Source organism: Chenopodium album, chromosome 20, assembly GCF_948465745.1.
Source record: "Chenopodium album chromosome 20, dcCheAlbu1.1, whole genome shotgun sequence".
Taxonomy (NCBI): Eukaryota; Viridiplantae; Streptophyta; class Magnoliopsida; order Caryophyllales; family Amaranthaceae; genus Chenopodium; species Chenopodium album.
Genome location: NC_137853.1, coordinates 33,731,781 through 33,743,547, shown reverse-complemented (window position 1 = coordinate 33,743,547; position 11,767 = coordinate 33,731,781). Strand labels below are relative to the sequence as shown.

At 34.7% G+C, this 11,767-nt stretch overlaps 1 protein-coding gene across 4 annotated transcripts; it reads right to left on the bottom strand.

Annotated features, from left to right (window-relative positions):
- Window positions 1–2,834: 2,834 nt before the first annotated feature.
- On the bottom strand, window positions 2,835–11,419 carry LOC145598522 (uncharacterized). Of its 4 annotated transcripts, none has more exons than XM_081654887.1 (11): window positions 10,993–11,419; window positions 9,845–9,994; window positions 8,905–9,072; window positions 8,391–8,543; window positions 7,717–7,869; window positions 7,164–7,328; window positions 6,836–7,018; window positions 5,366–5,540; window positions 5,121–5,268; window positions 4,009–4,150; window positions 2,835–3,371 (listed from the first exon to the last, which is right to left on the bottom strand). In XM_081654887.1, exons 1-11 carry the CDS (start codon window positions 11,159–11,161, stop codon window positions 3,337–3,339), a joined length of 1,641 nt encoding a protein of 546 aa, XP_081511013.1. In that variant the 5' UTR covers window positions 11,162–11,419; the 3' UTR covers window positions 2,835–3,336. The 4 variants fall into 4 exon arrangements, with proteins under 4 accessions (XP_081511013.1, XP_081511015.1, XP_081511014.1 ...); XM_081654889.1 differs by having other exon boundaries at window positions 2,835–3,368; XM_081654888.1 differs by having other exon boundaries at window positions 6,836–7,015.
- Window positions 11,420–11,767: the final 348 nt, after the last annotated feature.

The window sequence follows — 11,767 nt, the reverse complement described above, 5'->3', positions numbered from 1 at the left end:
GTTATCACTGTTGGTAACCTCTTTGAAAAATTAAGTGCATAGGTTAATTTTATCACGGGTGGTTAATAAGTTAGGTAAATTTACAATCAATTTTTTAATAATTAGATTGCAAAAAAAAAAATGTATAAATAAAAAAAGTTTAACCAACTAAATAGCGACAAGTATCACACTCAACATGTTTACCAGGTTACCAACTGTTTACAACTCAACATGTTTACCAAGTTACCAACTGGTCACACTCAACATGTTTACCAAGTTACCAACTGGTTACAACTTGTTTTAAGTGACACTATTTTAAGGTTGCATCTTGCATCATTTTAGAATATCATAAAATTAAAGTTGTCTTACATGTCCAAAACATTGACTTATGAGCATTAGACCTTAAGGTTGTATTTTATTCACCTCTTTAAAAAAATTAGGTCTAAATGGCTAATCAGGTGTCAAATTTTACCATGTGATACATAGAGCTATTAAAAGTTCACCCGCCAAAAAATTACCCAAATTTGATCATGACATGATTTATTTGACCCCGACATGAAAAACAAAAGTAATAAACTCCATTCAAAGCTAATAAGTTAAGTTTAGGTGAAAAGAAATCAATTTAAACTAATCATATAAATTAACATAATCATCTTAAAAGTTAAGAAAAAGTTTAAAAGCATAACATCAACATAGAGCTATCAAAAGTTCACCCAGCCCAAAAAAAAAAAAAAAAAAAAAAAAAAAAAAAAAAAAAAAAAAATCACTTTTAAAATCTGATCTTTTTGAAGGGAAAAATTAGTGGCATGCTAGCCCAAGCATTTAAGCATTCGCTTTTGGATGAGCATGCAACCTAGACTTGCTTATGAATTATGATGGGAATTAGCATATATGTTGGAATTTATTTAGGGTTTTCTTATTTAACAAAGGAACCAGCAGGAGCTAGGTTAACTAAGGGCCTATTCTAATTTACTGAACTAAGCTGACTGAATTGAATTGTTTATGACAAAAGGAGATTAGGAACTGAACTGAAATTAAGCTGAACCAGGCCCTAAATCATCAAATTAGGCCACTAGAAAAACACCTTGTATACTCCTCTTGTTTTCTCCATTATAGTGAATTAAGGACTTGTTCTCTTCACCTGAAACAAGGAGATTTTGTCTAATTTAATTAAGGTCTGATTTGGTCTAAATTGAATTTTTCTTATCTAGTGCTGGTCTGGTCTGATCTGATTCATTAATTTTACTAAATTTGACCACATTTTAATACTAATTTATGAAGAATAACATCATCAAAATGGATCTGGTTAGATACGTCTCATTATGAACTTTTCCTATATGTAACTTTCATAATTTTTTATGATACACAATTAACGATATTTAACAAGATTATTAATTGTTGACACCCTTATATAGAAAGAAGAGAATGATCAAGATTCAGGAATATGTAGATTTGCTAAAAGGCTTGAATCTACAACACCACCTACACAACATGGTCAATTCTTAAATGTGAGTTCTATATAGATTGGAATATGGTGTTAACATGCTCAATTGAAATATTGAACAAACATGCTCTTAATCCTTAATGACTTTAGTTTAACAGAAATTTGGTGATTAATAACGGACACAAACAAACAAGTACAGAGTAAACATATATCTTGACAAAATGATGCACCTCTATTCAAACTAACTGCCACAACTAGCCCAGCATTTCTTGGTCTCAACCTACTTGAGACCAAGATGGTTTTTACCAAATAATTAAAAAAAAAAAAGTTAGCTGGAATTGAAAAGCTACAATGCAAACAAAATAGCTGAATGAAGGAAAAGAAAAGGACAACAGGTGGGGGACCAATGTTTTTGTACTGTAGAAATGGAAATTCTCACATATTTCATCCCTCCAATTTTTTTCCCCAAATTCATGGCGAGATCTAAATCCTCCAAATTTTTCCCTCCTCTTCAAATGTTTTGGGAAAAATTAATGGATTCCCATCCATTATTTTTTGAAGGCTCGTCTGCAACAATGATCAACAAACAAGTTGGGAGGAGTTGGAGTTTTTTTGGAGCTGGATTTGTTGGCGGCGAGAGCTCAAACCCTATTTTTCTGATAAATTAATTCACGCAATTTGACTCAGATTCTTCATCAATTAATAACTTCAAGAAGCTTACCGGTGGCGAAATGATCAAACCAGCATTTCTTGGTCTCAACCTACTTGAGACCAAGATGGTCTCTACCAAATTATTAAAAAAAAAAAAAAAATTAGCTGGAATTGAAAAGCTATAATGCAAACAAAATAGCTGAATGAAAGAAAAGAAAAGGACAACAGGTGGGGGACCAATGTTTTTGTACTGTAGAAATGGAAATTCTCACATATTTCATCCCTCCAATTTTTTTCCCCAAATTCATGGCGAGATCTAAATCCTCCAAATTTTTCCCTCCTCTTCAAATGTTTTGGGAAAAATTAATGGATTCCCATCCATTATTTTTTGAAGGCTCGTCTGCAACAATGATCAACAAACAAGCTGGGAGGAGTTGGAGTTTTTTTGGAGCTGGATTTGTTGGCGGCGAGAGCTCAAACCCTATTTTTCTGATAAATTAATTCACGCAATTTGACTCAGATTCTTCATCAATTAATAACTTCAAAAAGCTTACCGGTGGCGAAATGATCAGTAATTGTTCGAATAAAGAGATTGAGATGATTGAGGTTAGTGTTTCGATCAATCTTTGAATTGGTTTAGTTTGGTAGTTGAACTGAAGTAACTGAATTAGTTTTTATTGATAAATCAATGACTTATTTGCTGGTAGTTGTTCAGCTGAAATAAATCAATCAAAACTTTCCAATAGAAAATGAGTGGGCCAACACTGACGGTTTTTTTTTAATTAACTGACAGCTTTTAAGGGGAAATTACCTTGGTACCCTTACTTGAGACCAACTGGTCTCAAGTAGGTAGAGACCAAGAAATCCTGCAACTAGCCCTTGATTGTCAAGGTAAAATACTCATTCAAGAATCACTTTACAATTTAATGTCACTTGAAATTGCAACTTCTAGTACTACTGCATGTAATATTGTCTTCTAAAATGATACTATGTGAAGGAGTTACAATCAATGTGTGGCAGTTGTCATCTGTCAGCTGTCTACAATCACCTTCAAGCTATGGATGTACAATTAGCTGGTAATATATATGTACCTCTTCGACACAAATAAAAAATTCGACCCCAGAATAATTTTTTGCATGTGCAAAAACCACCATTGCTGGAGCTCTTCTAGTCTAGTTTAGCAGTCTTCAAGCTTGATAACTGCCCAAATACTAACCGCAAAAATAATTTCCTCCAAATGTCAAAATGCTTTTAGTCTAGCTTCATGTTGTCTCAGCAAACTCTATCTGGCCCTCTGCTATAGCCATAAACAAATTAGAAGACACACTATCAGGGAAAAAGTCATTCACTAGTGTCAATCCAAGATACATAATAGAGAACACTGACATTTGAATTATAAACCAGTCCACCACCATTTAAGCGATTTATTTCCACCCCCCCCCCCCCCCCCCCCCATTTGAACACTGACACACTATCAGGGAAAAATGCTTTGAAATCATTTTTAGGCTATAAGAATAAAGGCAAAGTGGGAGAAGCAAATCAGCGTCCGAATATACTTCCAAGGTTTGAAGAAAAATATTTATCTGTAAGCAAGCTCTGGTAAACACATCAACACTAAAATCTACTTCAACTGCTCTCACACGCTAGTTGCATTGTATTGTATGGCCAGTGGGATAAAATAATTACAGATGTTTGCTATCCATTTGGAATAAATTGTCCACTCCATAAAAGAAAAAGATTTTAAGAATTATCAATTTAGAAACGAAACTATATGTCACCATCTGCGAATCACTAAGCCTGGAAAATGGTGATAACAGATTAACAGGGTAAGCATTAGAAATTAAAGCTCTTCTAGAGAAGCCACTCAAGAATTCTCATCGACTCGTTCTGCATACATGAAACTTTTCTTACAAAAACTTGGAAAACAAGCTTACCTTGGCTAGTAGGTAGCACAACAGAACCCTCAGGCACTGAAGATGGATTATCCAAGGTGGCTGAATCTAATGAGGCTGCAGCTCCATCTGATATCTTGACTTCAACATTAGCATCTAATGTTTTCAACTCTCTAATTGCTACCTGAATATTCAATCAAGCAGAATATGCACAGGTCAAAAAACACATAACAGTCATCTAGACACCTGCAACTCAAATGATTTATGAAAGCATGGTAATAAGTCAATACTACGTACTTAAATTGTTGCAAATTGTGAATTGATTTCAAATTTATCCAAAGTACAATATGAACGGATAGGCATGAATGGGTGATAAACTAATTGATTTGCCATATGAGCCTCTTATTCCTCAAGAGTATCATGATCAAGGCAGGCAGTAAAGCAGGATAGCCCATCAAGCTACAGATTATTTTCTCTGATATGGGTAAAATCTACAAGCATAACAGTTATTGATTAATCAAGTGAGTGCAGATACACTGTAAGAGTTATTCATCTGAGCTCTGGACGCTTTAAGTGCTTTAAAATGTAAGAGGTACACTTCTCAATTTATAGATTTGTTTCCTGACACCTGTTGCTACTTTTGAAGCTTTACAACTTAAGTCCAAAGAGACTCTCCACCTTCATGCCTAACTACTTTTTATGTTCTGAATTCCATTCATTAGCTCTTTGCCTAAACTTTTTTCCTTTGGTTTGTACTAGCCAGGTGGATATCCTAATTTTTGTAAGTACGAAATTTTATATCAGAGTATATAAAACAAAATATCTAATACCAAACCTGTACAGGATACAATGATCTGGTATTGCAGCAGTGCCTGTCTCATACAGTCATACAACTATCGTTGATTGCCCATCTCATAGTGAGGAAAACACTAATTAGCATGCCTTTTAAACAGGTGAAAGAATCATCAAGGACAATTAGCCAAGGAATGCACAAGGATGGTTTCAGACTCAATAGAACAATAAGTGTTAAGTGAATGAGAGTAACAGGCATATGATTGAAGGATGAGGTGAAGCAACAAACATACAGCACATTTAACTACATGCATAATTAATCTACAATAGGGTAGGGAAGTGATAGCAACATATAAACTAACCTCCTGAGACTGGCTCACATCTGAATGCTCTGCAATTTTAGAAATCGATGCATTTGTAGGTTCTACAGACTCATGAACAGTTGGAGATATTGTAACAGGACCCTGGTTTTCATTTACCTTAGACTTGACATTTTCAGAGTCCTTTCTCCTGAACAGGAATCACCATGAGTAGATATTAAAAATAAAAATTAAAAAAAATACAAGCCAATGAAATTATACAAGAACAGAAACTGCTGGAACCTCACCCATGCGAACTAAGATTAGCTTCAACGGAAGTTGAAAAAAGAACTCCACGCAAAGGTTTTCCATCAATAATGGTTTCAATGGAATATCCACTTGCAAAGTTTTTAGTAACTTTGGCTTGAAATGTTCTCTTCCCTATTGGGGGTCGGTACCTATTCAGATGGAAATACTGCTGACCTGCACAATAGCTCATTGTCTGTAAATCAAAACTACATTCTGCATTGACAAAAGAAAAAGAAAATTTTCATGGAATCATCAGGTAATATGCAGGAAAAGGGAAAATCATAATCAGCAAACTATAACAGAAGATTTGAAGTCATAAGTAGTACACTGATAGTATGCGATTAGAAATTTTAAGTGACTTGAATATTGGGAAAAAACTAATCCACACCAGTGGACATTGAATGTTCAAGCTCACTTATAATTTCTTTGGTGTCACATATTATAAGATTTGAGATAATCATACACCATATAAATGACATATCACATCACATAATGTCATTTCCGATCCTTATGAAACTAGAATTCAGGATTTATTGCATTAAATATTGATCTTATAATGTATGGAGGTCTCTACAAAGGGTAAGGACTTTAAGGTGGCTCAGAAAAAAAGCAAAGAAAGGTCAGCTGTTGATATAGACAGACCCAATGTTGCTCCAGTGGCAGATATGGAGACTGCACCAGGAACTATGATCCTACTTCTATGATGCATATCACCAATTGGACTACAATAAAAATATAGAATCTCAATCACATTCATTGGTTTCAAAATCAAGCCTAACAAAGCCACTGCAATCCTAGACAACTACAAAGTTACCAGACACCATGTCCGGGGAAAAAAAAGGGATAAAAAGAAAGGCTCTCAATGAAGGTCTTAGCTGCATTCAGCTAAGCACTTTGTCTGTGACAAGCTGCTGATTCAGAGTTAAAGGGGAGGGGTGGGGGAGAGAGAAAGATCGGAAATCAAGAACCTAGTAATTCATTCAATGTGAGCATGTCACAGTACTACAGATGAACCCTATTTCATATGGATACTTTCACGAGCATATACTGCATACAAAGGTTGAAGGAATTGATGCCAATGGGCTTCATCCATTTTGATTGTGTTAATCCAATGATAAACATAATATACTTCAATTCCCATGCATCAATATTAAACTAGCATGGTTTTTTGGTTGGAATACTTATATATTGATTTAAGTTGGCTACCATCATCATATCGCAGTTATCACTTATCAGCTATATGAGCATAGCACGACTAGAGCCCAAGCATGAAGATTAAGTTCATGAAAGTTGAGAAATATGCTTAAATTAAGCAATGACATCATACATTTCTATGTTTAACATAGGATAATAATTGTATACTTACATGTTTTATCTTGTTGCCTGTTGTATGGCACAGAAAATGGTGTCATAGATTGTTACGTTTAACTAGACACAAATAATAAAATACTGCATATATGTTGTCTTACTTTGTTGGCTACTGTATGGCACAGAACTTGGTGTGCTAAGATCAGCTGCCTCATAAGCGACTATAGCCTTATCATTCTCCGAAGAAGCAACGTATTGTTGTTGACACTTCATTTTCAGTTGTTTTCTGAGAGACAATTTTTCCAACCTTTGCTCATCTCTTCCATCATCCCTAAAAAGTTCTACTATCAAAAAATGAATGCAATCAGCTCCACGCTTATCAATTAGTGAAATTTTAAATTACCATTAACTGAGTATTGTTATAGCAAAAAAAAAAAAAACGATATGTACAAATATAACTATATAAGTAAAGAGTAGAAATGTAAAGACCTGTGTGCAAGAAGTACATATCATCCAGAGCCTCCAGATTTTTATTGCAACCACCTATGAACACCAAAATCCCACCCTTTAATGGATCCAAACAGTCACCAGCCATGGAGAATCTAGCTGAAGGTCCATCACCACTGGGAATAATTTTGGTCCAAATACCAGTATCTGGAAAAAATTTATTCAAAAAAGCAATTAGTTTAGCACAAAAATACCACAAAAAGATGGCATTATTACACAAAAACAGTGACAACACAGAATAAGGAAAACAGAACAATAGAGAAAGGAAAAGCAGCAGTATTTCATGAACTCAGGCAGTAGGCATAACAGTGGAAAAGAAAGTGGTGCAGCTGATAAGGTCAACAGCTCCCTCAGAGAATAAGATGACATGAGCAGCCAAATTGTGAAAATGGTGTGAGTGTAGCTAGCTTAATGGGTAAGTGATTGGGATAGGTCCCGTGAACTTCACTGCTCTTTGTGGCTCTCTCTACACCTCAAGAAAAAGAGTGAAATTGGTACAGTGATTGAGAGGGACAGAAGTACAAAATATTCTTACCAATGTCAAGCATATAAAGATCATCGTACAGGTTCTGAGCATCAGTGAATCCCCCAAATACAAATATGTGCTTGCCAAAGGCCACAGTTGAGTGCCCAGCACGGGGAGGCAACAATTGGCCAGAAGTATTCAACTCTCTCCAAACAAGAGTATCTGTTTCAACACATAATCACCAGTGTAAGATTCTGCTTTCTCCCCTCCTTTCTAACATGAAAATATGCATAGGAAACAAAGAGGGCCCAAAATATTCAACTCATGCCAACTTGAAATCAATTGAAAAAGAGTTATAACCCAAACATAATCTCTTAAAGACCTTTTAAACATATACAAATGTTGGAACAGCACTAGCATACCAGTTAAGGAAAGTTCAGAAAGGCTGCACTTGTTATTAAGAAAAGAAATGTTTTTCCCCAGTAACAAACTAATTTTAATAACCTATAATACTTTGTTTCTAATAGACTGACTAGCTGCCACCATTAACCGCCATGGATCTTTACATGATCATGCAGCATGGTGTATTCTAGTTCTTCTCTTTTTTTTTTTTTAGAGAAAGGTGAATTGACACAAGCATAAACTTCGGCTGCATAGAATAATACAGTCACGACTCTAAGAATAATAGGTTCACTAAATTGAACTGTTGTTCAGCCTCAAGTATTTCAGGAAAAAAATTCAACCTGTATCAAGGATGTGAACATCACATAAATAATAATCATGGTCATCTTCACCGCCAATAACAACGACTTTGTTCTTCCAAGATGAGCATGAATGACTATCTCGTGCAGCTGGTGGCTTGCCAGATGTTGTAGCACGTTGCCATACAAAGTTCTCTGCAATTAGAAGGAAAGGTAATTAATATCATTTCTTCATTCAGTTGTCACTTTCCAGCCTAATAGACCATTGTAGTAGCCTATAGAGTATAGACTATGTTACTTGGTACCCATGTCTGAAAAAATTTCTTGATTTTGAACTAAAAGTGAAGTGTCCAAGTGTCATACCTGTGTCCAAGTGACAAGGGTCCAACATGGGCACTTGAGGTAAAATAAAGAGTATGAGTAACATAGCCTATAGATACTACCTCTGTTTTTTTGCTCTTTTTTCATTTAATTTTTTTTTTTATGCCATTGCAAGATGTTACTATTGAGGGAGACTTCACTTGAGAAATTAGAACTTTAGAAGCAAAGGGCTTACTTGTATTCAATATATGAAGATCATTATAGTACACTTCAGTATGATGGTTCACAGATTTGCCACATCCACCAAAAATGAAAAGTTGTTCTCCAACAAGTGCTGCACAATGGCCTTCTCTTGCCTGTGGTCCATTGCCCCTAACATGTGGAGTAATCCATGAATTTGATACTGCAAATGTACGGACCACATTAGCAAATAAACATCAAGTGCCAATAGCATATGACCTTGATGCAATAGTCACACAGTCCAAAAAAAAAAATTATATAAAAAATAAATAAATAAACCTCTGGAAGTAGGTGGTATTTCTCAGTAAGAAATTTGCTACTAGCTAAGACTTAAGAGTGAGACAAGTGAAAGCCTCAAACATAAACCTATGATGCAAGATGAGCAAACAAGGATACATCAAATATATGCCATTAACCCATAAGTTGGTCATACAAATTTCTTTCTGTTAACAGAGCCCACACAGAGAAAATTCATGCATTATATAAATATAATGAGCCCATGCATCCAATAACAAATTCATACAGGATGTCACTCACCCTTCTCTAAATTGCTGATAAGCATAAAACACTGGGATACATAGACAAATACAAATCATCATAATATTGTCTCACCAACTTGTTTTATGTGGAGACTATATAAGTTTCATATGTAAACATTTGCCAATATTTTAAAGTTATAAAAGAGCCATTTGAAAAATCACAATAGTTATTCCGTTTGGCCATATCAATTAGCTACTGTCCAGGCCAGTAGATTTTGGATACAAGAGTCAGGGAAGTTATATCCTTGAGAGCTTTACATCAAACATAACTAGCATGTACTGAACTACTGATTCAATTTAACTATCTTAAAATTTCACACCATATTTTATTGTTTTCATCGAATATATGAAATTTCAAAAGAAACAAAGACAAATACAATTTTCACTTGAACTTACAAGTGTCTAGTATATATAAGTCTCCAAGGGGGTTCATCCCATCTGTCCCACCAAACACAAATAGATTATCTCCAACTGTTGTACAAGTATGACTGTCCCTAGGAGATGGTGGAGCTCCCTTAATGGCTGGCTCACTCCACGTTTGAGTATCTACAAACCAACAGCACAAATGAGATGATGACAAAACCCCAAAATATACACAAGGAAAAGTCTATAAATATAATGTATAAAAAAAATGAAAAAAGAAAGACGTGAAAGAAATAATGAAAGAATACAGAGATGTTGGAGGTAGGTTGAGTACACTCAGAATCCCTACATGTTAGACGCAACTCGTATGAAAATTTCATGATACTATCAATGCCACCTATGACAGGATGAGATAAAAAATACACACACAAATCAAACTGTACATTTTGACTTCTGAGATACCAAAGTAAATCTGCTTCAGCACATACTTAAGTTTCTGAAGCATAATAAGTTTGGAAATGCAAGTACTCAGCTACAACGACCTTCACCTTAGACTTGAGTTGACAGTACATTACCCGAAATTCACCACATAATGAGCCATCACTAATCAAGGATATCGTAAGAAAATTTGCTCCAACACCATACTATTACTACAATGCCTACAAGCTCCCATCTAGCTTGTAAGAAAAAGACAAATGTGTGTAGCAACTTTGCGTCAAATTGTATATTGCAAAGCGTTTGTTTATGCTCAACCCAAAAATAAGGTTTGGAACAAGCAATAATTAGCATGCACTTACTTCCCAGCACAATTCCAGCCAACAATAATAAACAATTGAATTTTATCATATAGTAGTATTACATTCCCTCAAAATAGGTATTTCAAAATCAAAACCTAACGGCCGGTTTGGTAGACGGTAAAAACAAACATAACCAATGCAGCAAAATTGAACAAGAAACATAAAAAATAACAACATAGCCACCACAATTCCACAAAAAACAAACAATTAACAATGAACAACATAATTCCAATTAATTACAGAAATTGACAAATACCCACGTTAGGAATTTAAATTTAAACAAATACCCAGAAAAATTACCAGCATAAAAAGAATTCCCAGAACAAAATTGAAACCAAAATTCAGAAAAAATTGAAAGAAGAGTAGAGAGAAAGACCCACCCACCAGTGTCAAAAACATGAACTTGGTTAGTCTGAGAATTGTTTTGGCCATAACCACCAAACACATACAAAAGCTTTCCTCCTCTAATGGCGTTGCAGGTGTGTCCCCACCTCTTTCCGGGCCCACCTCCCTTCTCCATTGCTGCGCTCTGCTTCCATTTCTCCCACCTCATTTTTCTGTAATTTTTTCTGGGTTTTTTCTTATTTTTCTCTCCTCTTCTTTTGCCAAATGTTTAAACAAGAAAAAAATTTTAAGAAGAATTTGCAACCTGGGAATTGAATTTGAATTTTGATTAAATTAAAAGGGGTTGATTAGAGAGATTTGAGAAAATTTTGAAATCCTAAAGAGTAATCTCAGTCACTGCTGAGAAAAAGAGGCCGGCAAACAAGTGTTACAAGCTGCTAATAGAGTTTACTCAACGAGAGTAACGTTTTTTTTTAGGGTAATGTTGTACTTCCTCCGTTTTCTTTTACTTGCAAGTTGCAACACATTTTTTAGACACACAATTTTAGGAGATGATTAATGAGGGTAAACCATCGATTTTATCAATATAATTTTTTACACGAAGATTAGAATAGAGTTAAGTATCATTTGTAAAAATTATAATGAATAATTTATCCGTTTACATTATATAAACCCGACCTCAAAACAAGTGCCACAAGGCTGTGTTGCAAGTAAAAAGAAACGGAGGAAGTATTGTACTATAATTTGGTATGAGGATCACAAATTTACAATTTTTTTTTAATAAAATTGATTCATAAATAAAGCGTATCTGCAT